The sequence below is a fragment of the Rhineura floridana genome, chromosome 20 (genome assembly GCF_030035675.1).
Source record: "Rhineura floridana isolate rRhiFlo1 chromosome 20, rRhiFlo1.hap2, whole genome shotgun sequence".
In the NCBI taxonomy this organism is placed as follows: Eukaryota; Metazoa; Chordata; class Lepidosauria; order Squamata; family Rhineuridae; genus Rhineura; species Rhineura floridana.
This window is the reverse complement of record NC_084499.1, coordinates 19,510,141-19,536,803: the sequence shown is the minus strand read 5'-3', so window position 1 is coordinate 19,536,803 and position 26,663 is coordinate 19,510,141. Positions and strand designations below refer to the sequence as shown.

General features: G+C 48.4%; 2 protein-coding genes across 5 annotated transcripts; both read left to right on the top strand.

The window, feature by feature from the left end:
- Positions 1–101: 101 nt before the first annotated feature.
- On the top strand, positions 102–18,052 carry ZER1 (zyg-11 related cell cycle regulator). 3 transcript variants are annotated; one of them, XM_061604185.1, is made up of 17 exons: positions 102–323; positions 3,083–3,170; positions 3,976–4,269; positions 5,552–5,702; positions 6,313–6,743; positions 7,683–7,859; positions 8,101–8,215; positions 9,285–9,431; positions 9,651–9,824; positions 10,188–10,403; positions 12,761–12,802; positions 13,733–13,852; positions 14,166–14,281; positions 14,982–15,170; positions 15,730–15,827; positions 16,980–17,082; positions 17,635–18,052. In XM_061604185.1, the coding sequence occupies exons 3-17, from the start codon at positions 4,112–4,114 to the stop codon at positions 17,690–17,692; spliced, it is 2,295 nt and encodes a 764-aa protein (XP_061460169.1). In that variant the 5' UTR covers positions 102–323; positions 3,083–3,170; positions 3,976–4,111; the 3' UTR covers positions 17,693–18,052. The 3 variants fall into 3 exon arrangements, with proteins under 3 accessions (XP_061460169.1, XP_061460168.1, XP_061460170.1); XM_061604184.1 differs by lacking the exon at positions 3,083–3,170; XM_061604186.1 differs by lacking the exons at positions 102–323; positions 3,083–3,170 and adding an exon at positions 334–343.
- A 2,214-nt stretch (positions 18,053–20,266) lies between these two features.
- On the top strand, positions 20,267–26,624 carry ZDHHC12 (zinc finger DHHC-type palmitoyltransferase 12). 2 transcript variants are annotated; one of them, XM_061603554.1, is made up of 5 exons: positions 20,273–20,484; positions 21,584–21,720; positions 23,052–23,138; positions 23,757–23,923; positions 25,528–26,624. In XM_061603554.1, the coding sequence occupies exons 1-5, from the start codon at positions 20,385–20,387 to the stop codon at positions 25,838–25,840; spliced, it is 804 nt and encodes a 267-aa protein (XP_061459538.1). In that variant the 5' UTR covers positions 20,273–20,384; the 3' UTR covers positions 25,841–26,624. The 2 variants fall into 2 exon arrangements, with proteins under 2 accessions (XP_061459539.1, XP_061459538.1); XM_061603555.1 differs by lacking the exon at positions 23,052–23,138 and having other exon boundaries at positions 20,267–20,484.
- Positions 26,625–26,663: the final 39 nt, after the last annotated feature.

Here is a 26,663-nt window from a genome sequence, read left to right as displayed (position 1 = left end):
TCCTCTGTGGGAAGAAACAAGTGGGTCCTACCATCTCCCCGGAACTCTTCCCTCGCAGCTTTTGTTTCCCGGGGGGGGAGGTGAAAGGAATCGTTTCCCTGGGAGGAGGAAAAGACCGGTTGCCGGAAGTCACGTTAGGATTTGTTGACAGCCGCTGCTACTGCGGCCGATGCGAGAGGGGAGAGCGGACCCCGGTGGAAACTAGGGGCGCTTCCCCCCCTCGCTGTCTCTCTGTCTCTTCCCCACCCCCTCCTGTCTTCCGAACCGGATCCGGAACCAACTCCAACCCGGATACTTCCTCGCCCAGGGAGCCGGGAAGACAGGTGAGTGAGGGATGGGAAAGGTGAGATGGTGCACAGAAGCACCCCCACGCACACATTATATATATATAGTCTATATGGATGTGTATAGATGTGTATGTGTATGTATATATAATGTTTGTTGCTTTCAAAACTGTCTTATATATCTATATATTTATAGTGTATAGATGTATATGTAGAGGGGATATATGTATGTATGTCTAGTATACACGTAGTTGTGATTGACATGTTTTTATTTCACTAGCAAAACGTTTTGGCATCTGTCTTCATCAACTGCTAACATACTGTATGTTAGCCCCTGATGAAGGCGGAAGCTGAAATGTTTTGCTAAAAGAAGCAAAAACCTCTGTTTTGTCAATCACAGTTATATGTATATATATGTTAGGTGATTAACGGAATCCTTGTGGGGATCCAGAGCAAGTTTGGGTGAAGTTCTGCTTGTTGCTTTCAAATCTCTCTCTCTCTCATTCTCTTGTGTTTTTGGTAGGAGACCTCAAGTCCATGTTTTCCTACTGGGATCTACCCTGCTGCATGTGGGAGGGTGAGATATGGTAGACAACCTCCTTCCTCTCCCCAGTTGATCCACCCACTGCAAGGGTGCATTTGGGAAGGACCCTAGCCTGTAACCCAGCATGACCTTGAAATCTCAACCTTTAGCCCCATCTGTTAAGAGGAGGGAGTGGCAGTTGACATATCCTCCAGCAGCCCCCGAGATCCATCTGGGATCTGCCTGTGGCAAGGGTGCTAAGATGTTTCTGTGCAAGGTCTTCCACTGGGAATGGTTTGGTGGGGGGTCGGGGTGGATGCACTGGCAAAGAGGCACTCTGAATCCTTCTTGAGAGCCTTAGCTTGGGATCCACTTGGGGGTGCAGTGAGTGGTTATCGGGCAAGGGTAAGGAACCTGCAGCCCTCTACATGTTGCTGGGCTCCACCTCCCATCTGCCCCAGCCAGCATGGTCAAATAGTGGGGGATGATGGGGGTTGTAGTCCAGCGACATGTTCCCCATCCCTGGTGTAGGAGATCCTAATGCTATTCCTAAGCTATTGTGGACTTGGTCTGTTCCTTGGATGGGAGAGTGCTGCAAGAACAGGATGTAAAATTAATAAGTAAATATTGCTTAAAAAGAGGGAAAATGGTACTGGGATGCATCAGGGAGTCTTGTAATCTGGAATCTTGTAATCTGGTTCTGTGTGTCAGCCAAGGTGCATCTAAATCTAACATGTGGAAAGGATTGTTTGTCCTGACAAATTAGATTCCCTGATGCTCCCTCACTGCTGATAAAAAAAAAATCTTGCTTGAGCAGCCTGCTAAATGTAGTTTGTTTGTTTTTGTAAAAGAAAAAAATTGTATTGCAAAGCAACATATGTATGGGGGGAGACAGGATTGTTGAAGCTGCAAAAAAACTAAACTCAGAAGATGATGCTGAGCAACTCTTCAGTGACTCGGATGATGTTTCAGAAATGGCAATTTTTATTATTACATTTTCATTCCTTCTTTCCTCCACGGAGTTCAGGTTGACTTACATAGTTCTCCCCCCTCTTATCCTCACAACAACCGTGTGAGGTAGGTTAGGCTGAGAGAGTTGTGGTTGGCCCAAGGTCACCCAGTGAGCTGCATGGCAGTGTGTAGAGCTTCAAACCTGGTTCTCCTCAATCCTAGTGCTACACTGGCTCTGCACTCTTTATCTGAAGGAATTAGCATGTGAGGCTCTTTGTATCCTAGAGATAAATATTATCACCTGCTGATTTGCTGTGGATGAAACTGCTGTTACAAGACAGGGTTATAGAGGCTGATTATAAAGTTGACAGTTGTATGTGAAGTTGACCAGATTAACCATTGTGCCTGAACTGACTCACCATCCCATTTAATCAAGTGGGATGCTATGTGCAAATGTCAAGTTAAGAGGACTTGGGTGTAGGAAAAAGGATGAAGAGTCATATCCATCAGGTTTAAATTTGATGTTGCAGAGTAAATCTCCTCTTCCTCCTGTATCTAATAGCTACCTTTACTTAGGGGTAGCACACATAGATTTCAATGGGAATGACTTCTAAGACACATGCACTAAGGAGTGTATTCTAAAATAGTGCCAGGCTCTCATGCACAGGAAAGGTGAACAGGTGTGCTGTCATCTGGCATGGTGACCTCATTTTTGGATGACTGTAATGTATTTATTTATTTATTAGATTTATATACCGCCCCATAGCCAAAGCTCTCTGGGCGGTTCACAACATAAACATCCAATATACAATTAAAATATATATTAAACAACTTAAAAATAAAGTAATTATACCAGAAACCTAAACATAATTAAACACATAAGCAGCTACAAAACTCAACACTAAAATATTAAATATTAAATAAGTATTGTAAGTGGGGCTGCCCTTGAAGATGGTCTAGAGGCTGCAGCTAGTGCAGAATGCAGCTTCTAGACTGGTAAGTGGAACAGCCCAATCAGGCCATGCGCCACCGGTCCTGAAAGTGCTGCACTGGCTGCCCATGACAAACTGGGTCCAATTCAAAGTGTTAGCACTAGCATGTAAAGCCCTAAATGGCTTGCACCCAAGTACCTAAAAGAGCGCCTTCCCCAATATCAACTATCTCAGACCCTACAATCGGCAGGTGAGGCCTTGTTGGTGGTGCTGCCCATGGAGGCTGCCCAGTTGGCATTGACCCATGACAGGGTCTTTTCAGTGGCTGCCTCCCATTTGTGAAATGCCCTCCCTTGTGACATGCATGGGTCTCCTTTATTATTGACTTTCAGGAAGAATTTAAAAACATTCCTGTTTACCCAGGCACTTGATGGCAGAAAGACACAGTTCCTGGCAACCCTGAGATCACTGGTTGAGAGGGTGGGTATAAAATGAATGAATAAATAAAATCAGTTTGTTACCAAGTTCAGCATTAGTGGTGATCCACACAGACATCAGCCACAATGGAAAAGCACTGTTCTTTAAAAAAAATCTAGCCTGTGCTGTAATCCGATGGTCCAGTTTAGTCCATTCTGATGTGTGCTGCCTTTCTCTCTCTCCTCCCCCCCCCCTTGGCTAAAGCTTCAGCGTTGGCTGCCATGATGACCTACCATCATGTAATTCTGTAGCCCTGGCTAGGAAGGCTATGCAGCTTGTAAGAGAGCGCTAGGCTGGCAAGAGGCTATAAAGGGGATTTACTTAGATGCACAGTTTACTCGGGGTTGGCACAATCCTTCTATAGAAACAGGTGGAGCACCAGGCTTCAAGACTGTCTGTAACGTTTAATAGGTTATAAGAATGTAAGAAGTGCCTGGCTGCTGGATCAGGCCAGAGGCCCATCTAGTCCAGCTTCCTGTCGTCACAGTTGCCGCCCTGACGGGAAGGCCGCAAGCAGGACCTGAATGCAACCTGGGCCTGGGGTTAATGATAGGTGCTGTGGTCCGAAAGGTCTGGAGGGCACCGTGTTGGCAAGCCTACCCCCTTTATGTGCCCTAAAACTTCCTGTAAAGTCTCTTTTTGTTGTCATCAGACCTTGGTCGAGGGTGAGGTTTACCAGCCAAGACTACTCATCTGTTACTCCTCCTTGGGCGTCTGCTTTGCTTGAGGTGGGAAGATACTGCAAGAACTTCAGTTCCAACAGGTTTAAAAACAGGTGGTTTTTCTTTTTTTCATCATCTGCCTGCAGCATTCCTGACATCACTGTAAGATCCGGTTGGAAATCTCCTTCAATCAAGAGAAGGGAATCCCGGGGGAGGGGGGGAAGAAGCGCATATTTGCCACACGTCCCCCCCCTCACTCCCCCCTTCTCCCCTTTTCACAAAATGGCTTCCGACAGCCCGGAGTCGCTGATGACGCTGTGTACAGATTATTGCCTCCACAACTTGGAGGGGACCCTTTGCTACTTGCTCGACAACGAGACCCTCCGCCTCCACCTGGACATCTTTCTGCCAAGCGAGATCTGCGACAGACTTGTCAATGAGTACGTTTCTTTATCTTGTGTGTGTGTGTTCAGGAGTACCTTGCCTTCTGTACCTGGGGCAGGGCAAACTTTTTCTCAGCCCAAGGGCCGCATTCCCTTCTGGGCAACTTTCTGAGGGCTGCTTGGCAGTGGTGGGCACGGCCAGAGAGGCAAAATTGGGTGGAGCAATGACTGCAAAGTTGTGCCATAGAGTAGTTTCTTCACACACTTGCACGCACACCCTTCTCAGTCCTCCATTCATGCAGTCAAGAGGCATGTTCGGAGTTCAGGGACATATTCTAGCCAGGAAAACAAAAACACTCAAGAAAGTTGTGAAGCAAGACCCATACAGGGTGTAGCTGTGGAGGGGGTGTGGCCTGGGGAGAATTCTGAGGGCCAAAGGAAGAAGCCTGGAGGGCCGTATTTGGCCCCAGGCCTGAGGTTTCCCATCCCGGCTCTGTACCCCTCCCCAGTCGTTTCGATCCTTGACAGAGAAGCCTCTTAGTGCTGTGCACTCCCGAAGTCTGTCTTAGTGTCCGGTAAGACCAGAGCGTTTAGCGTGGTAGCACCTGCCTCATAAAGCTGATTTTGGACTAGGAAGATCCCCACCACCACCATACATTTAAAGCACATGGCTTCTCACGAAAGAATCCCGGGAACTGTAGTTTGTTAAGGGTGCTGGGAATTGTAGCTCTGGAAGGATTAAAATACAGTTCCCAGGACCCTTTGGGGGGGCGAAATCATGTGCTTTAAATGTGTGGTGTGGATGTGACCTGTCTGTTTATGTATTTAAGGGTTGGATTCAACTTTCTCTGCAGAAAGTGAGTTTTAATGTTGCAAGGATTCCAGTGCAACAGTTGCCCTAGTGGAAACTCATTGCATAACAGGTTGTGCAGTCTGTTGCGCAACAGAGTTGCCAGCAGCCCACCTATGCATTCTCATGCACAACAATGTTCCACTGGCAGAAAACTTTTCGCCAGAGGAACAAGTTCACCAATGAGTGACTTTCACTCAGCGCTATATTGGATGCAGCACTGAAACTTCTTAAATGCTCTGATATATAAGTCTTAAGTGTTAGTAGCAATGTGTTCTTATTGCACTTTATCCTCACAACAACACTGTGAGGTAGTATGGGATAGAAGAATGTGATTCACCCAAGAAGAAGCTTTCCAGGGAACTTCATAGCTGAGCAAAGATTTGCATCCAGATCTCCGGTGTCTAAACTTGAGGTCCGTCTGCTACTGTTGGGTTCAGGAAGAATGCTAAAACCTTTTCATTGCCTTGACACCCATCTCTTCTGTAGGTATGTGGAGCTGGTCAACGCCGACAGCATTTTCGAGCACAACGAGAGCTTCTTCACTCTCTTCTCAGACCCTCGGAGCACCAGGCTGGCGCGAATCCATTTGCGAGAGGACATTGTGCAGGATCAAGACCTCGAAGCCATTCGAAAACAGGTAGGGACATCAGACGCTGTTTCCTACCGAATCAGATCTCTGGTCCATCTCGCTCAGTATTGTCTACACTGACTGGCAGGCTCTCCAAGGTTTCAGGAAGGGGTCTCCCAGCCCTACCTGGAGATGCCACTGGGGGTTGAACCCAGGACCTTCTGCGTGCTAATCAGATGCTCTACCAGTGAACTGCAGCTCTTTAGCTTTTCTTTGTGATCAACTAATAATTTATAATTATCTGATTATTCTGTGTTTGATAGAGAGGAGACCCAGTGAAATTAATGGACCAGAGTTGGTCATGTCTCTTATTTCAGGAGGTCTACTCTGAGTAGGACTTAGGTGGATACAACACATATATATCTGATATGCCGCAAATGTATACGCATATATATATTTGTTACATCCTTACCATTTTTATCTCTTCTAAATTATTTTTTTAAAATGCATATGTTGCTCCACCCACTTTTGCGTCTGGCCACTCCCACCACTGGCATGTACCCCCCCCCAAGAAGGGATTGTGGCCCTCTTGCGAAAAAAGGTTCCCCAGCCCTGCCCTGACTTTGTGTAACTGGGGCGACAGCCCTGTTTTTCATTCCTCATTTCTCCTCTCCTGCAGGACCTCGCTGAGCTCTTCCTGACGAATTGCGAGAAGCTGACCGCCAAGAGCCTGCAGACCCTGGGCAGCTTCAGCCCCACCCTCGTCTCCCTCAGCCTCTTCGGCTGCACCAACATTTTTTACGAGGAGGAGAACCCGGGGGGCTGCGAGGATGACTTGAACCCCACCCGCCAAGTCTTGGTCAAGGATTTCACCTTCGAGGGCTTCAGACGCCTGCGCTTCCTCAACTTGGGCCGGATGACCGATGGGGTGAACGTGGAGGGGCTGCTCCGGCCTTTGGCCACCCTGACCGCCCTGGACCTCTCTGGGATCCAGCTCAATGACATACTCTTCCTGACCCAATGGAAGGATAGCTTAGCTTCTCTAGTACTTTACAACATGGACCTCTGCGAGGACCACATTCAGGCCATAGCACAGCTGCGCAAGCTCAGGTCAGCCAGCGGCGTTCGGGAGCGCTCATCTTTGCAACTGTTTAGTCCGCCCTACGTCACCTGGTGCCCTCCAGAACACTTTGGATCGCAACTCCCATCAGCTCCCAGCCAGCATGGGCTTAAGTGTTTGCCTTGTCTTACGCCAAGGCCCACAAACCTAGAGACTGTGGATTGTGTCCAGCTTCACATAATGTTCCTCTGGCTGGCCACGGTGAGAACCGGATGCTGGACTAGATGGGCCCCCTTTGGCCTGATTCAGCAGCCAGGCTCTTCTCATGTTCTTAAGCTCTACTCCGACTTGGACCCATTGAAGTTAATCTGTTAGTCATATCAGTTATTTTCAGTGCGTTTCCTCTGAGTAGGACTAGCATTGGACACAACCTTATAACGCATATCCAAAGTAAATCCGACTCAGGGTAGACCCATTAAGATCAATGAACCTTCTCGGAGCATAACTTATTTTAGTTGGCTGCCACCCTATAAAAACAAAAACATCACAAAAATCCAATATTAAAATCTCATAGAAATAGCTGTAGCAGAACTGCAGAAAGAGGAGGGGAATAAATACAATAAATATTTTTATAATATATTTATATCTTGTTTGATAATGATACTTTTTTATCCCGACCTTTCTCCGGGGAGATTGGAACAAGTACTGCCCAATGAAGTCTAGAAACTTGCTCTCTTTAAAAAAAAAAGGAAAGAGAGAAAGCTGGTATTCTCAGGAAGACACATTCTGCATCCTTAGATCCTCAGGTAGCCACGTTTCTGCACTTTTTCTGGCCTTGGATCAAGAGCCTTCACACATAGCCCTGCCATGCATGTTTCCCTCTGGGCACATAAAAGTACCTGTAATACCGCAGAGGCATTAATTCAGCTACCCTTTTGAGGGTCGCTGGTCAGTGACGAGCTGTTTCTCATCTTCATTGTTGTCGCCAGGCACTTGGACGTTTCCCGGGACTGCCACTCCAGTTACTACAAATTCAAGCTGACCCGGCGAGTTCTGAACCTCCTTGTGGAGAACCTGGTGAACCTCACCTCCCTGGACATCTCTGGCCACGCCATGCTGGAGAACTGCGCCTCCTCATGCCTGGACGAGAAAGTGGGCCAGACGAGGTGAGTCCGATGGGGCCCCCTCCTGATGGTTTATAAGTCCAGAGACTGGCGGACACCAGCTGCCATCACCCCGTCGCAGCCAGCATGGCCAGTGGGTCAGGGATGTTGAGGGTTCCCGCAAAGAATCCTGGGAACTGCCATTTTACCCCTCACAGAGCTACAGTTCCAAGCACCCTGGCCAGATCGGCCAAGAGTCTGGTTCGTATGTGGCAGTTTCCATTTGTTACGTATATTTCTCTAGCATCAACCCTGAAACAAGCAGCATCACCCCTTTGAGGAATCTGAAGCGACCGCTGCAGTTCTTGGGCCTCTTTGAGACCGCTCTTTCCCACCTTCCGCATATCCCAGCCTACAAGGTAGAGCAAGAATAAAAGACAAAAAAAAATGTTATATATATATTTATTTGAAGATATATCTGCTTCTGAGGCATCTTTTTACTCAAGCAAAAATATTGTTAATCATTTGATTGAATAACGCAGCGCATATGCCTAAGGGCCGCTTGGGGAATTTGATCTTTGTGAATTCTAAAATGAACTGACCTGATCCGCGCCTCCCAGACCAGTGCATTAATTGAACATAGCTCTCCAACAGAGTTTGCTTTTCTCCGAATTCTGTGACACATTTCCTGGCTCACAGAATTTATCATAATGCGGTTTGAAATCTTGAGATAAAACACGTTTAGACATGTGTATTTTGAAAGACAACCGGAGCACCTGCATGTATACATGGACGCATATTCACACGGGTAAGCTGCACTGAGAGATCATTACGTTATTCATATAGTGCCATCTCTGTACTTGGCATTTGTTGATTACTTGGAGTATCGCCTTTCCTATATGTGCCCGCTGGACCACTTCGGTCTGTGGAACTGGCACTCCTACAAGTGCCACATAATGTTCAGTTTGCACTTCTAAGGAGCCGACCTTGTAGCTTGGCAGCTTCTACACCCTGGAACTCCCTGCCCATTGACATTAGACAGGCCAATTAGCTGTGTTCTTTCTGGTGCCTGCTTAAATGCTTTTCTGTTTAGGCAAGCCTACCCAGACGAAGTTATATATTTGAATCCGTCATTTTAGCTGACAATGTGTGTACTTTTAACTCTTGATTTTATCCATCTTGCCTTTTTAAAAACTTGTTTTCAACTTTGATTTTTATTGACAATTGTAACGTATATTTTATGTTCTTTTGAAACCGCTTTAGAGGTTTTATTTACAGTTAAAGGGTATACAAATTTTGTCAAATAAATAAATGTAAGTTAGTTACTGGTCCCATAATCTAAACTGCTCATAAGAGCATTAATCAAGACTTGTGTGGCTAGACGGTGATTTGAACCCGTCTTCCCCCTCCCAGAACAAACACTCTACTTACTATACCACGCTACTCGCCTCCTTTCCCACCTCTGAGCGTTCCCATTCTCCACATCAGGTGACCGGAGATAAGAACGAAGAGCAAGTCCTCAACGCCATCGAGGCATATACTGAACACCGGCCTGAAATCACATCTCGAGCCCTCAACCTCCTTTTTGACCATGTCCGCACTGAGCGCTGCAACCAACTTCTGAGGGCCCTCAAGGTGCTCTAGTGGGTCTAGGAGCTCAGTGGCAGGGCAGAGGAGGGAGACAGAGGCAGGCGGGCAGGTGTAAAAGGGGAGGTTGGGTGGCTTTGGCAAGGGGTAAAGGGAGGGGTGGATGGTAAAGGGGGGTTGTGAAGGCAGGGGGCTGGTGAGCAAATCAAGCAGGGGCCCAGCCCCTAGTGCAAAATAATGATGGAACTTTGTGCTCCATTTCTGCAGCTAGTCATCACGGCTCTCAAGTGCCACAAATACGATAAAAATATCCAGGTGACGGGGAGCGCCACCCTCTTCTACCTCACCAACTCAGAGTACCGCATGGAGCAGAGCATCAAGCTGCGACGGCAGGTCATCCAGGTGGTGCTGAACGGCATGGAGTCTTACCAGGAAGTAACCGTAAGTGCACTGCCAGATCTCAGCCAGGTTCACAACCTTGGGCTCGAATATTGATGGAGCCCTTGGCTCTAAGGCCCATGTGCTTTCCGGCCTACTTTTAAAATTATTATTGGTTGTCATTTCTGTCTTGCTTATTGTTGTCTTTGCAGTTTGTTATTTCGCTGATGCAATGGGTCTGAGGTTAAGAACATCCAAAAGAGCCCTGACTGGATCAGGCCCATCTAGTCCGGCGTCCTGTTGTCACAGTGGCCACCGAGGTGCCCCGACGGGAAGCCCGCAAGCAGGACCTGATCACAGCAGCAAACTCCTCTCCGGCGGTTTCCGGCAACTGGAAGCTCACCCCCCCTTTCTTCCCCTCCCCAGGTGCAACGGAACTGCTGTCTGACCCTGTGCAACTTCAGCATTCCAGAGGAGCTGGAATTCCAGTACCGCCGGGTCAACGAGCTGCTTCTGAACATCCTCAACCCGACGCGGCAGGACGAGTCGATCCAGCGCATCGCTGTGCACCTTTGCAACGCCCTGGTGTGCCAAGTGGACAATGACCACAAGGAGGCTGTGGGCAAGATGGGGTTTGTCATGGTGGGTATGCCCTGCCTCCCAAGATGGCCTCTTCATGTTCACCTGGGCCTTTTTTTTACCCTCATCCCATAACTACTACAGGCCCATAATTTTATTTTTGCTCAAGCCATCTTTGGAGTTTTAAGGAAAGCGTTCTGCCATGATTGTCCAGAGATGGGGACATGCACCCATGATCTCTTATTAAAATGCTGCTGGAAGAGATCATCAGGACATTTATTGAAGGAGAGGCCAAAGCTGCAAGGAAAGGGTCCCCGGGGACAGTCACTGGCAACCTTCCAGGGCCCACATAGAATCATAGAATAGAATCATAGAATCATAGAGTTGGAAGGGGCCTTGTAGGCCATCGAGCCCAACCCCCTGCTCACAGCAGGAAATCCACAGCTAGAGCATCAGATAGCTGTCCAGCCTCTGTTTGAAGACATCCAGCGAAGGGGATCCCACCACCTCCCTAGGCAGTTGGTTCCATTGCCGAACTGCCCTTACTGTCAAGAAGTTCCTTCTAATGTCCAATCTGAATCTACGCTCCTGCAACTTAAAACCATTAGACCTAGTCCTACCCTTTGGGGCAGCAGAGAACAAATCTGTACCCTCCTCTATGTGACAGCCCTTCAGGTACTTAAAGAGTGCAATCATTTCACCCCTCAGCCTTCTCTTCACCAGACCGAACATGCCAAGTTCCTTCAACCTTTCCTCATAAGACTTGTTCTCCATACCGGCTATCATCCTCGTCGCCCTCTTCTGAACCCGCTCTAACTTGTCTATATCTTTCTTAAAATGAGGCGCCCAGAACTGAACGCAGTATTCCAGATGAGGCCTGACCAATGCAGAATATAGTGGGACTATTACTTCCCTCGACCTGGAAACTATAGCTCTGTTTATGCAGCCCAAAACCGCGTTTGACTTTTTTGCCGCAGCATCACACTGCTGGGTCATGTTCAACTTGCGATCCACTACAATTCCAAAGTCCTTCTCACACGCACTACTGCTAAGCCGGGTATTTCCCATCCTGTACCCGTGCATTTTGGTTTTGTGGCCTAAATGCAGAATCCTGCATTTGTCTTTATTGAATGTCATTTTATTAATTTCAGCCCAATTTCCTAGTCTATCCAGGTCCCTTTGGATTTTATACCTGTCTTCCATTGTGTTAGCTATCCCTCCCAGTTTCGTATCATCCGCAAACTTCATAAGGCTTTCCTCCACCCCGTCATCTAAGTCATTGATAAAAATGTTGAAGAGTATCGGCCCCAGGACAGAGCCCTGTGGCACTCCACTCGAAACCTCCTTCCAGTCCGAAGCAGAGCCACCAATGACCACTCTTTGAGCACGGTTTTCCAACCAGTTGTGAATCCACCTGACAGTATTTCCATGTAGTCCGCATTTGACTAGTTTGCTAATCAAAAGGTCGTGGGGGACTTTGTCAAACGCCTTGCTGAAATCTAGATAGATGACATCTACAGCATTTCCACCATCTACTAAGCTAGTGACCCGATCAAAAAAAGAGATGAGATTAGTTTGACAGGATTTTTTCTTGACAAACCCATGCTGGCTCCTTCTAATCACAGCATTGTCATCTAGATAGTTGCCAGTGGACTCTTTTATTATCCGTTCTAATATCTTTCCCGGTATTGAAGTCAGACTGACCGGCCTGTAATTTCCCGGATCTTCTTTTTTACCCTTTTTAAAGAGCGGGATGACGTTTGCTCGTCTCCAATCCTCCGGCACCTCTCCCGTTCTCCAGGATTTCTCAAAGATGATGGCAAGAGGTTCTGAGAGTACATCTGCAAGTTCCTTCAATACTCTGGGATGCAGTTCATCAGGCCCTGGAGATTTGAACTCATTTAGGTTAACTAGGTATTTCCTGACTATCTCATGCCAGGGATGTAGCAAAGGCATTAAGGTCTTCAGGCCATTGTGTAATAAATGGTGGGTGTTTATCCTCCTAGGCTCAAAGTTCGAGTCTCTTAGCCAAAGGGCTTGTAAAATTCCATTTTTGTTGACCTGCTGTTAATCCCCATGCTGTTGTTGCTATATGCCTTCAGCATCTCTCTCTGTCCTCTATCCACGCAAGCAAGAGTCGTCATCACAGTGCGAAGACACATTCAAGGCAGGCTATCACACTCGAGGGGCGTGTGGGACAGTTCTGCGGAGGGGGGGTGAGCTGCGGAGGGCACACAGCCTTTGCGCAGTTGTCAGGGCCAGATGGAAAACACTGGGGGGCTGCATTTGCCCCCGTCGCCCCCCAGGCCTGAGCTTCTCCACCTCTGCCTTGTCCGACGACTACCCTTGCGCATCATTTTCCCTGCCTCCTATTCCCAAACTCTAACATAATTCGATTGCTTCTTGTTTTCTGCCAACAGACTATGCTGAAGCTGATTCAGAAGAAGTTGGTGGACAAAGTGGTAAGGTTAAGATCTGGGTCCCCCCTAAGGGCTTGAGAGCCAGGAACAGATAAAATCAGATAGTTTTAACAGCACTACAGAAGGCCTGTAATGGGTGGGCCTTGTGCACCATCAGTGGGAGGGATTTTGGCAACATAAGAACAGCCTGCTGGATCAGGCCAGTGGCCCATCTAGTCTAGCATCCTGTTCCCACAGTGGCCAACCAGGTGCCTGGGGGAAGCCCGCAAGCAGGCTTCGGGTGGGGGCCGCAGCTCCATGGTAGAGCATCTGTCTTGCATACGGAAGGTTCAAGCCCCACTGGCATCTCCAGGTAGGGCTGGGAATGTCCCCCCTCCTCTGAAACCCTGGAGAGCGGCTGCCAGTCAGGGTAGGCAATACTGAGCTAGATGGACCCCGTGATGTGACTTACAACAAGGCAGCGTCCCATGCTCGCATGAACTGCAAATCGCCCAGAGGATCTCCCAGCGGGTTTCACCTTCCCAAATAACAATAAAAAAAAAAACATTTTATTTATTGCATTTTCGTGCCACCTTCCTTCCAAGGAGCACGCCTGCTTCTCTCCCCTTTGTCTAAAGCTCACCTTCACAACAACCCTGTAAGGTAGGCTAGGCAAAGCTAGAGAGACAGAGGCAGAGAGATAGATTCTTTCCAGGGAGCTGAAGGGTATTTGAACCCTGGTGCTCCTGATCCTACCACCCCACCTTTTTGGGGGAGGGGAAGGAAATGCCACACATGTCCCAGCATTCCTAGGCACTGCCTTCAAAATGGTGCCGTCCACCGTCCCTGCCCATCGTGCTGCTATTGGTGGAGAGACACAACGCAAGGATTCCCAGCCAATTGGGAGTCAGAGCTGAGAGCGAATTAGAAGTGCCTCCCACCCCACCCTGCCTCAGAGACTTGAACCGTTTTTCTCCTCCTCTGCTCTGGCAGTGCGACCAGGTGATGGAGTTCTCCTGGAGCGCCTTGTGGAACATCACAGACGAGACCCCAAACAACTGTGAAATGTTCCTCAACTATAGCGGCATGAAGCTCTTCCTGGAGTGCTTGAAGGTCTGTGAAGTCTTTTTTTGGCTTTCTGCTTTGTTTAGTTTTAAAGCACGGTTGTTTGAACTGTATAAATTAGAACAATTAGATGGATCACAGATGGACCTGCAACAAAACATTGGGTTGTATTATCGCCTCTTACCAAACGTGTGAGTGGGTTGTGGGGTAGCCCCTGCAGGCGACCCCCGTCCGGCATTTCGGCTGCTTTGGGAGGCAGTCGGCTTGTGAATACCAGTTGCTGGGAATTGCAAGCGGGGAGAGTGTTGCCGGTGCTAACTCCGGTCCTGCTCGCGGGTCTTTGGTCTTTCCTCCCCTGCAGGAATTCCCTAACAAGCAGGAGCTGCATCGCAACATGCTAGGCCTTCTGGGAAACGTGGCAGAGGTGCAAGAGCTCCGCCCACAATTGATGACTTCCCAGTTCATCAGTGTGTTCAGGTGGGTGACATTCGGGATTTTCTTCAGAAACGCGCCATCCACAGCTGCTTTAGAAGGGGACATAAAAAAAGAGCCCTTCTGCTGGACCGAGCCAGTGGCCCACCTGGTCCAGCCTCCTGTTCTCACAGTGGCCAACCGGGTGCCCCAATGAGAACCCCACAAGCAGGAACTGAGCGCAAGAGCAACTCCCCCATTTGTGATTCCCAGCAGCTGGTACCCAGAGGCAGGCTGCCTCCGACGGTGGAAGTAGAGCATAGCCGCTGTGGCCCATAGCCACTGAAAGCCTTATCCTTCATGGATTTGCGTAATCCTCCTTGAAGCCCCCCAAAGTGGTGGTCATTACTACATCTTGTGGCATATGCAGAGTGAGAACCTAAGAAGAGCCTGGCTGCTGGATTAGGCCAAAGGGGGTCCATCTAGTCCAGCCTGCCCACATGCGATTCCCAGCAAGTGGTATCGCAACGGAAAGCCACTGGATAAGGGGCGGAATTGGCCTCCCTGTGCTCCCTGGGCACAGCCAAGGCCCTCTCACACCTCCCAGCCAAATGCAACACGGACACTGGTGTGTCGCAGAGGAGAGCCTCCATGGAACATCTCAGTGGGCACAGGACGGTCTTTTAGGTATCCAGCTCCCAGGGCCGTTTAGGGCTGTAATGGTTGATGAGTTGTGGCTTTTTTTGATTCCTCCTCCTCGTGACAGCAACCTGTTGGACAGCGAAGCCGATGGCATTGAAGTCTCTTACAACGCGTGCGGGGTTCTCTCCCACATCATGTTCGACGGGCCAGAAGCCTGGATGATCCGTGAGCCTCCCAGGGAGGAAGTTGTGGACAGGATGTGGGCGGCTATTCAATGGTGGGATGTAAATTCCCGGAGGAACATCAATTACAGGTGGGCAGAGACAGGGTTGCGGCCATTAAAGCAAGCTTGGGGAAATCTCAAGCCCCAGGGGCTTGAATGTGGCCCTCCAGGCCTCTCGATTCTGGCCCTCGAGATTCTTTCTCCAGCCCACAGCCCTCCCTGGTCAAGAGGGTTGGGACAGATTTGGGGGAAGGGTGCAGGGAGAAGAGAGAAAGGGGAAGTTACTTAGCAACATGATGGATACAACCCAAAGTTTTTGCCAGTGTTCTTCTACCAATTTTTAAATGATTTATCGCTGCTGCTGTTGTTTTCCCTTAACAGAAGTGGCAGGATTTTGGCTTATTTATTTATTTATTATTTATTACATTTATATACCACCCCATAGCCAAAGCTCTCTGGGCAGTTTACAGCAATTAAAAACAATAAAATCAAATATACAAATATTAAAACACAAAAAACAATTTAAAAACGCAATTTTTAAAAAATTTAAAAACAATTTAAAAACATCTTGTCATCTGGTTGTCATCTTTCTTCTCTTCTTTCTGTCTCTTGATCACCTTTCCCCCGCTCTTTCTGCCCGCTTGCCCAGGTCCTTTGAGCCGATCCTTAGGCTCATTCCGCAAGGGATCTCTCCGGTAAGCCAGCACTGGGCGACGTGGGCCCTCTACAACCTCATCTCTGTCTACCGTAAGTCGCTCCTGAGAAAGCTGTGCGGTGGCAGCCGGGGTTAGGCTGTGTGTTAAGAATGTGCCTTTGAGGAAGTATCTCTTGCTTAACGTAACACAGGGATGGGGGACCTGTGCCCCCCCCCCACAGATGCCATTGTCCTCCAGCTCCTGTAGTCCCTGACCATTGGCCATGCTGGCTTCAGGGGCTGATTTGAGTTGGAGTCCAGCAACCTCTGAAAGGCCACATCCCCGATCTAAGAAGCAGCGTCCCCTGCGGCATGTGAGAGATGGAGGAATGCCTCTATTCAGAAGAGGCATTCTCTCCCGAGAAAGAAGGGGATGCCTCCTCTTAGATCAGGGCCGGGGTACCCGTGGCCTTCCAGAAACTGTCAGACTCAGACTCACAGCAGCCAGCATAGCCACTGGTCAGGGGAAAAGAGAGCTGTCGTCCAGAAACAGCTGAAGAGCCACAGACATTTTCCACTCCTGATTAGGAACCTTAGGACGCTGCCTTGTATGGAGTCAGACCCTTAGTCCATCTAGCTCAATATTGTCTACTCTGACTGGCAGCGGCTCTCCAGGGTTTCAGGTGGGAGATACTCCCAAGCGCTACTGGGCATGCAAAACAGATGCTTTGCAGCTGAGCCATGAGCCCTTCCTCAAGATATAACATCTTTATGCTTGAACGTCACTCTTCAGATTTTTTTATTTCCCGGCAGGCATTTTAAAATAACGTTACAAAGTTAAAAAGAAGAAAAGCCTTGTTCTTTTGTTTTTCTTTTTAAATGGGTGGTGTCCAACTAAGTTATACTCAGGAATGAACCAATTGAAATCAGTGGAGTGAAGTGAGTCATGTCTGGCAATTTCAGTGGGTCTTCTCTGAGTAGGAGTAACATTGGGTGCAACCCAATGCTGTGAACACTCAGGAAAATTCCTATATATGTATAATTTATTATTATTATTATTATGGGTTGTTGTTGTTCAAGTGTGATAATCTCTCTCTCTCCTTTCCATTTTCTTTCTCCTTTCCTTTCCCCCCCTCTCCTCTCCTTGCTGGAGTTCCTTCTCCAGCAACGCAGTCTGGAGGCGCTGACCCCTTTTTTGAGAGCACTTTTCTTTTTATAACCTGGCAAAGTCGAAAGCCAACCATCTTTTCTCTCCCCATTCGCAGCAGACAAATACTGCCCCCTACTGATCAAAGAAGGTGGTCTCCTCCTCCTAAGGGACATGATCAAAATGGCTTCGGCACGGCCGGAAACGAAGGAGATGGGACGGTAAGTCCTCTTGAGGATGAACTTGTCTCCCAGCGATATAGAAATCCCGCTCCCCTTTTGCCACCTCGTCATTCCTTGCAAAACTCCGCAGGCTGCTAACTTCTGCTGGCATTGCTGCATAAAATCTGTTAGGATTCCAGGTGTTTTCTGTTTGCAGTCCCGCTATGTCCTTCAGTGACAGTGGTTAGGACTCCTGAAAGTTCAGCAGAAGAGGGGTCTCCTAACAACCCTCAGCACCCTTCACAAACTACACTTCCCAGGATTCTTTTGGGGAAGTCATGGCTGCTTACAGTGGAATAAATGTATTGGCTCTGCCTCATTGGCTCTCGTTCCTCCTACTCTCCCTGCTGCCTGCCTTCCAGGCCTCACAGACATCAGAAACCACTTTCATGCCAAAATAGACTCCTAAGGCATAACTGCAGCCAATATCCACTGGGTCCCCCTCCCCAAAATCCTTTCCTTCCCCCACGTTCCATCCCCCGTTCCGCAGCCGCCCTCGCAGCCTGGGTTCCGGCCGTTTCCTAAATTTCTTTCCTCCGATTTCGTTCCTAGGAAAGTCATAGAGCACTGCAACAACTTTATGGACGAGAACATGGAGACGTCTAGATAGAGGCGAGCGGGGCCTCCCGCCTCTCGCGCTGGCACTGTCTCCAGTTCACTGTACCTAGGGTTGGACTTTCTCACCAGCTCGGCGGCTGGAAGGAGACTCTACGAATATGTGTGTGCGTGCGTCTAAAAGGAAAAGAAATACCCTCAGCAAACAGCAGTGCGCACGTGCCCGAGCAAGTCTAGCTGGGGAGACCATTTTGCACAACGGCAACAACAAAACACTTCCCTTGAAATAGTGGATTTCCCTTCCCACCTTTTTTTGTTTTGCTTTAAAACGGTTGGAGTTTGTGTGTATGTGTGTGTGTGTGTGTATGATTTCTGTATTAAAAAAAAAAGAGGAAACAGAAACCAGTGTGACGTTTGTGTATCTGTCGCAACTTTTTCTAGAGGACGTGAAAAGCCTCAAATGTATGCGCAATGATCTAGCTGGGCGATGGATAACAAAATAATTTCCCTCTTTTATTTTTTTTAACTTTGAGATTATTCCTCTCCTGTTTGTGTTGCATTAGGTCTTGTGACTCCTGCCCCCCCCAAGCATATGGCTCAAAATCTGTGTGTATGGTCCCCCTTACGAGAGCTGCACAATGATGATGTCAAAGCCAGTAGCCTAGAGGTGGAACGGAGAGCCTCTTTCAGCCGGAGGGCCGTATTCCCTTCTGGCCAATATTCCAAGGGCCACGTGCCAGGTGGTCAGGACCAGAGGCTAAAGCAGATGAAGCAATAGATGTAAATTTTACCTTTGGATATTAGGCTAGTTTCTACAAATGCTCACGTGCACCTCTCTTATCCTCCGTCCTGGCGAGAGGCATGATCTGAGTTCAAGGACAAACGCTCAAAGAGGGTGCAAAGCCAGTGCCGGAGGAGGTGTGATATAGAAAGAGTGAGTCCCGAGGGCCAGACAGAGAGGGCCGCATTTGGCCTCTGGGTCTGAGGGTCCCCACTCCTGTTCTAAGCTGTTATACGGGAACCTTGGCCATCAAGCATGGCCCGAGTGCATAAGGTGAAACCACTTTGCCAAGCCTAAGGAGAGCTCAAGGCTGGTCTGTAGTTGGAGGGAGGCTATCTGGAAACTCCAGCAGAAGTCGCATCCCAGAACTTTGTGAGTTCGGTGTTGGCCAGAAATGCCCACGTCTTGCTCTTTCCAAATGCACAGCGTTGTTCCTGATTTAGGAGGGGCCGGAACAGGAGTGTGCGATACGTAAAATGGAGAAATCCCTGTGTCCAACAAGAACCAGACCTGATGCATTAGTGACTTGGGTTTGATTTAAAATTATTCTCATGGGAGACCCTGACTTTATCTTGAAAGAGCAACAATCCAAAAGCAAGTGATGCACAGCTTCAAATTGTGTAGTCGTCTGGGGTCTCAGGGGGGTCTTAGACCCCTTTTTGGGGAGCCAGGCCACAGCAGGTCCTTACGTCCCCAGCATCCTATGAGCCAGTCAAGATGAAAGGGGAGTGTGTTGGCCTCTGAAAAGAGTCTAACACACATCCCTTTCCTGGTGATTGGAGCCATCAGAGTGAAAGGAGGGAAGTCAGCCACTGAGAAGACTCTTCTCAGAAGCTAACATACTCCCCCTTTCATGCTGTTTAGTTCCTAGGGAAGTCTGTTTTGTGGGAGAAGGTATTAGGCTAGAGAAACAAAGCAGTATTCAAACCTGATTTGAATTGATTTGGCTTTTGTGGCAGGATTAATGGCCACTGTGGGTAAGTGGGCCCTGGGAGAAGAAATTAAATCATTTTTATATTATTTATTTTGGTGTCTGAACTATCCTATATACCAGAGAACTAAGAACACAAGAAGTGGAATGGACCTCCTGATGAGGTGGTATCTGCAGGACTTCCTCTCTTGCAGTCCACAGGGACCGGCTGGCTGGCTTATCAGGGGTGAGAAAATCATTTAGGTATGATATAGATACAGCCCCATCAACAGTGTCCATGGGAATTTACAAAGTACAAGAGGGCAGGCAGCAACAGCACTGCATCTAAAAATTGGCACAGGGGAATCAACAGAGGAAAGGTAGTCATAGGAGCTAAACAGGGCTGCTTGGATTATTAATAATAATAATTAGTCGATTTCCTCACATATGCAACCCAAAGCAACTCACAGCAATGCTAACATGTTTCATTCTGGCATAAGGAGTTTTCCGTAGCTGATGAAGGGGATTCCAATCTATGAACGCTAATTATTATTATTAATTAGTCGATTTCCTCACAGATGCAATTGCACAGCAACTTACAACAGCACTAACGTGTTTTATTCTGGCTTAGTGGCGTAAGACGTTTTCTGCAGTTGATGCAGGGGACGTCAGGCTGTGCACACTAATTTATAATTGTTACTGTTATTAAAATTATATATTTAAAATCATACATTTAAAGTTATGTTATAAAAATTGTTCTTTTAAAAATTGGTCGTCTCTAGGGTGACACAAGGCTCTTCTGCAGCCTTCAAGGTGCCCATCAGACTCACTCTCTCTCTCCAGACTTTGGCCTTTTGGAACCAACCATTCGGAAGACACGCCCGCCCACCCCCCATTTTCGCCATGGCAACCCTTCTCCACCCAATCCCGTCCCTCGCTAGGAGGAGGGAGGCGGGGCTCCAGCATTTCCGCCTTTAGCAACTTAGTAGCCGCCTGGCCGGGAGGAAGACGGACGGGAGGGAGGCGGAGCTCCGTTGGCCCCCCGAAGCCCGGAGGATGCGGCTGCGGGCCGCCTGGAGCAGCGCCTGCCTGGTGCGGGTGGCGCACCCGGCGCTCAGCTGGGGCATCACCCTGGGGCTCTTCCTGCACTCCACAGGTGAGGCATTTCTCTCTTCCCCCCAAAAGTAGGGTGCTGGGATCAGGACCACCAGGCTTCAGATCCCCACTCGACCCCCTGAAGCTCGCTGGAGAACCTTGGGATACAGGCAGGCAGTCTCTCTTACTCTTGCCTGTCCTACCTTGCGGGGCTGTTGTGACAGTGAGATTTGGAGGGAGGGAGAGAGGGAAGCGAAGCAAAGTGCGAATGCAATTTATCGTAATCATCATCAGCATTTATTTATTATCATCATTATAATCATTTAGTATTGTTAAAAACATTATTTGGGCAGAGGGCAGAATCTGCATCTGCTGCAAAATCCTCTGGGCGGTTTGCAGTCCAACATTGGAAACCCCAAGGGAACTCTGGAAGTTGTAGATCTGTGGGAGGAAGAGGAGGGGGAGGGTCTCCTGACAACTCTCAGCACCCTGAACAAACTATAGTTCCCAGGATTCTTTGGGGAAAGAAGCCATGACTGTTTAAAGTGGGGCCAGAGCACTTTAAATGTATAGTGAAGGTTAAAGATGTAAAGGCTGAATTGTTCTGGTTTTTTTCCCCCCCAGGCCTTCATATCTCTAGTGCAGATGGGCCATTATTGTTGTTCCTGCTGGGAGGAAGGGCAGGATATAAATCAAACAACCACCACCACCAGGCACCTGGTTGGCCACTGTGAGAACAGGATGCTGGACTAGATGGGCCACTGGCCTGATCCAGCAGGCTCTTCTTATGTTCTTAAATAATTACAACAACATTTATTACCTGCTCTTTACCCAAAGGTGCCAGGGAAAGTTAGCACCATGTTAAAATACAGCATTAAAAACAACCCGAGACAACTTTGTCTGTGTCTCCCTCTGGTTGCTGCACAACTTTCCTTACCTGCACACCTTACCTGACTCTGCACACCCTGGACCCTGCATATTTATACATTCGGGTTGGCCAGTCCCAGGCCAGCCACAGGAACTGCCGCCGCGCATCTTTTTGAGAGCCGAGCGTGCAACAGCCCCAGCAGATGCCCTGGAAGTCCTGGTTTAAGGCCAGAGCCCCTCAGAGGCTCGTGGGTGTGCGTGCTTTTCCTAAGACGTTTTCCTTGCTTTTCCAGACCTGCGGAGGCAGGCGGAGCGAGGAGACCTGCTGCGGCCTCTGCTGTTTCTCTCGCTTGTTCTCTGCTCTGTCTTGCTCTACTTTGCTGTCTCTCTCATGGACCCCGGCTACGTCGAGCAGGATGGGGACCCGAAGGTACGTTTGTCCCTCACGGGGACACTGGAAGCTGCTTTCTCCCGAGTCAGACCATTTCTCTGTCCAGCTCCGGGTTCTCTACGGGCACTGACCGGCAGTGGCGCTCTGGGGTCTCAGTTAGGGAGTCTTTTTTTCCTGGAGATGTTGGGGATCTAGGATTTTCTGTACGTAAAGCAGGTGCTCTTTAACACTGCGCTGCGACCCTTCTCCTGAAAATAAAGTAAGATTTTAGCCCTCATGGTCCTGAATAAAGGGCTGAATTGAAGCTGCCTTATAGTGAGTCAGACCATTGGCCCATCTGGTTCAGTATTGTCTACATTGACTGGCAGCAGCTCTCCAGGATTCCCAGTAAAGAATCTTTCCCAGCCCTACCTAGGGACAGGGGATTGAACCTGGAACCTTTCACATGCAGAGCAGGGTACTCTCTCACTGAGGTGAGGGAGAGGCAGCCATAATGTTGTATAGTTATTTATGTATTAAAGTAAGATGTGTAAACCCACAATATTTATTTATTTTATTTAACAACATGCAGAAAAGTATCTTCTTTGGTTTTTTTGGGAGGAGGGGTCATTTCCCTTTGAACTCACTTTTTCCAACCCTCTCCTCCCTCTAGAAAAAGATGTGGGTACATACCTATAACTCAGGCTAACACTTCCTGCATCCGACAAAGTAGACTTTCGCCCACGACAGCTCAAGCCAGGGGTAGCCAATGTCCTGCTCTCCACATGCCGATGATGGACTCCAACTCCCATCATCCCTGACACATGGAGGGGTGATGGGAGCTGGAGTCCAACAATACTGGAAGGACCATAGGTTCCTTACCCTCAATCTAAGGGGCGCATTCCCCTCTCTCGGGAGGGAATGCCTCTCCTAAACAGAGGTGTTCCTTCATCTCTCGGAGGCAGCAGGGGATGTTGATTCATGTTCATTCCATGTATGGATCACTTCCCTATAAAATATCTCAAAGCGTTTGGACAATAAAAACGTACACAATCATCCATCGTTTTCTAGGTTCTTTAATAACGTCACATCCGCAAAGTACATTCAAAGCACATGGCTTCCCCCCCAAAAAACCTGGGAGTTGTAGTTTCAGGGTCCTGGAAATCGTAGCTCTGTGAGGGGTAAACTACAGTTCCCAGGATTCTTTGGGAGAACTCCCATCATCCCTGAGCCACTGGCCAGGCTGGCTGCAAGGGGCTGACAGGAGGCGGATCCTCAGGATTCTTTGGGGTGCTTGAATGTGTGCTGCAGATGTCACTTGAAACGCTTCAGCAACCTCTACATGCTGATTCTTGTCCCACTTTCCCCTCATCTGGCTTTATTTTTGGTAGGAAACTGTAAGCGAAGAAGAGAAAGCGATGATATCCCAGCAAGCTTCAACCATCCGGCTCAGGCGCTGTGGATACTGCCTGCTGAAGGTAGACCTTTTTGGGTGGCGTGCGCCCAACATAGTTAGTCCCCGAGACTCCAGTTAGGGCTGCCTCCTTCTGCCGTGAACCTTGAACTCTGAAGCCTCACCACTAATAATTGCACAAGGGTCACTTCACTGAAGCCTGTTTTGCAGATCCAGGCATATTTTCTTTTGCCTGAAGCTGCTGCTTGCTGTTGTTATTATCGAACTGATATCCTGCCTTTGTAATGGAACATAGAAATGTGCCTTATACTGAGTCAGGCCATTGGTCTGTCTAGCTCAATATTGTCTACACTGACCGGCAGCAGCTCTCAGGGGACGTTCCTGGAGATGCCCCGGGGGGTTGAAGCTGGGACCTTCCGCATGCAGAGCAGATTATCTGCGCCTGAGCTGCAGCCCTTGCCCTATGAATAAAAAAGATTCCTGTCCTCATGCTTCTGAATCAAGGGCTGATTTGAAGGAGCGCCTGGGAAGGTGCCTTGTACAGAATCAGACCGTTGGCCCGTCTAGCTCAGTATTATCTACACTGACTGGCAGCAGCTGGCCAGGGGTCCTTCCTGGCCGTACCTGGAGACGAAAACTGCCTAAAGTGCTGAAACGCCTTCTGCTCTTTGCTGTCTTGCAGCAGCCAATGAGGGCCCGGCACTGCCAGGCATGCCGGCACTGCGTCCGCCGCTACGACCACCACTGTCCCTGGATCGAGAACTGCGTTGGAGAGAGAAATCACTCCGTCTTCATTGTCTATTTGGCCATTCAGCTCGTGGTTCTTCTGTGGGCTCTGCTGGTGGCTTGGTGAGCAAAGAAAACGGCAGGACTTCCCTGGGATGATTATTATTATTTTTTCAAATAGGGCGGGTTGAGGAGTAAAGCGTTCGCCCACCTACCACTAAGGACAAAAGGCATATTCGTTCCTTCCTCCCTTCATCCGTCTGTCCGTCTGTCCGTTCAAGGCAGAGGCCAAATGCAGCCCTCTCTATCCAATCCTCAGCCCTCTCTCTAGGCCACGCCCCTGTCCTCAGGCCTCACCCCTCCCTGGCCCTGTTCCACCACCCCCCTTGTATTTTGCCTTGCTGGGATGAGTCCCTGAACTCCCATAATGCCTCCACACAAAATCTTTGCCCCTGGCCCCGCCCACCATGGCATGTGGCCCCTGAAGGGATACCCGTGAGGGAATGTGGCCCTCAGGGTGAAAACAGTTCCCTGCTTTCGATTTAAGGATTTCAGTTAGACAGTGTGTATGAAATGCTTTGGACACTTAAAAGCACTATACATATTTTAAGTATTGTTGTTAATATTAAACAAGCAAACAATATTTATTTATTTACATGCCGCCCTTCTTCCCAAAGGCGCCCAGGGCAGCAAATACAAGTAATAAAACTGTTTTTAAAACCCTGTACATCTCCTTGATGAACTTCCAGCACATGAAGACCTTTTTTGTCCTAGCAGGCATTTTAAGGTAGTGCTTGGTTTTGATGGTGATTTCATTGCTTTACTCTTTTATTTTCTGTATGGCTTGTTTTTATGTACACCACTGAGAAATGCAAATGATTAAGTGGTATGTAAATGTCTTAAACATCTCTAATAGGGATGCAGACTGGGGAGGTTACTTGTAATAACTCTGGACTGCTAGGCTGCTAGTCTGCTGGAAGGGGGGGGCAGATGACTGACAGCATGCGACACCTGTGGTAAAACGTCTGCACCGTCTATTAATATACAAAGCCCTGAACAACTTGGGTCCAGGATACCTTAAGGACCATCTGAGCCGTTCTGTTCCAGATTGATTATCCAGGAGCGCTGTTAGTTGTGCCCCACCTTACAGAGGCCAAACTGGCCTCAACCAGAAGTGGGGCATTTAGCTTTGACAGTCTCATGCTGTGGAACACTCTTCCGGCAGGCACCCTCCTCTCGTTTGACTCTTAGGAATTTCTCATTTTACGTAGACAGACCTATGCAACTTTCTGAGAGCTTTCTGCTATAGGGCGGTCTAGAAATGTAATTAAATAAATAAATAAATAAACTGTTTAAGGGTTGTATCCGACCCTTAAGGTTTGCTCAGAGTAGACCCATTGAAATTAATGGACACGCCTAACTTAGGCGCATTAATTTCAACGCGAGTCAAACTTAGTTGGCTACAACTCAAGGAACCCATGTTAGTCATGCCCATTATTTTCAAGGGGTCTACTCTGAGTAGACTAGTACTAGCTACAACCTACTCTTTTTTTTTTTGATCAGGCAGTCATCTTAAGGACCATATTTTTTAACTGTTTTATATTTTATTGTATATCTTGTAGTACACCACCTTGTTAAATATGGTATGAATTGGTGACATAGAAATGCTTTTATAAATTATGGTTTCCCCTCTTCTCCCGCCCCTTTCCTTCTCTTCTAACAAAAAGGTCCGGCCTCCATTTTGAGCAGCCCTCGTGGGCCTGGCTTCATCGCAACCTCCTCCTGCTCCTCTCGTTCCTGGTGGTTGCCGTTTTTGCCGTGGTGGTGCTTCTTCTCCTGGCCTGTCACCTCTACCTGGCCTCCTGCAACACCACCACCTGGGAGTTCATGTCCAGTCACCGCATCTCCTACCTGAGAGAGTGCGAGGCGGAGAACCCCTTTGACCAAGGAGTCTTCCTGAACCTCTGGAGATTCTTCTGCGCCAGCCGCCTCGTCACGTGGGAAAACCTGTATGCCGAGGGAGAAGGCAGTGCCATGTGATGGCAGGCTGGGACGTTCAGCCGGCAGTGGTGCCCAGCCAAGGAGAGGGCTGTTCACTGGATGGAAACAGATTGTTGCCGTTTTGCACTAACGGCTACAGAATTGAGAGGGGAGGCACGTTTTTGCCAGTAGCCATCCTGCTTGTTTCAGCAACTGGAAAAGAGACCACTCCCACCCACCGACCCCAATAAGCCAACGTTTTATCAAGGAACAGCCAAGATCCAAGAAGCTGTTTTGAGGCAAACTCTTTGGGAATGTTAACGCGGAGGCCCACCATTAGCAGTTCAACCTGGTTTTTTTAAAGCCTGCTGTTCAGCTCGGAATGGGAGACACACTGGAGGGCGAGCATCCAGTTTAATTGGGGAGAATTCTGAGGCAATGGTACACGCATAGGTGGAAGCCGCCCTTTGAAGACCACAAGTCTAAAAAAGTCTCATTGGGGTGCCGGTGGAGAATTTGTTACAGGGGGAAGGCCTGCCCTCTGTCAACGCTGGATTTTCTTCTTTTTAACAAAGAGCTGTGTTAGAATTACTCCTTGGGCTTTTCATGCTGTGCCTTAAAGCAGCAGATCTCAAGGACTAAAGCTTTAGTTAAAAATAATACAAAGTTCACATGCTAAAGCCTTCTTCAGATCCTTCTGTGAGCCTCACCCCAGTAGAGGAGTTGACAATGGTCCTCTACTCTTTCGGTGGGAGGACCATCCCCAGAGGATTCAAGAGAGCTGTTTCGGTGTTCTATTTCTGTAGTCTAGAAAGTCTTAAATTATTAAAAGTGTTCAAACTTGCATTCGCTACTGCTGTTTCACCCCCCCCTCAAATCATCT

Coding starts and splice junctions, on each gene's coding strand:
- ZDHHC12 (XM_061603554.1), top strand. CDS start 20,385: ATGCGGCTGCGGGCCGCCTGGAGCAGCGCCTGCCTGGTGCGGGTGGCG. Junction 20,485..21,583: donor GCTCTTCCTGCACTCCACAG/GTGAGGCATTTC, acceptor TTGCTTTTCCAG/ACCTGCGGAGGCAGGCGGAG. Junction 23,139..23,756: donor GTGGATACTGCCTGCTGAAG/GTAGACCTTTTT, acceptor GCTGTCTTGCAG/CAGCCAATGAGGGCCCGGCA.
- ZER1 (XM_061604184.1), top strand. CDS start 4,112: ATGGCTTCCGACAGCCCGGAGTCGCTGATGACGCTGTGTACAGATTAT. Junction 5,703..6,312: donor TCGAAGCCATTCGAAAACAG/GTAGGGACATCA, acceptor CCTCTCCTGCAG/GACCTCGCTGAGCTCTTCCT. Junction 14,282..14,981: donor CAGTTCATCAGTGTGTTCAG/GTGGGTGACATT, acceptor TCCTCGTGACAG/CAACCTGTTGGACAGCGAAG.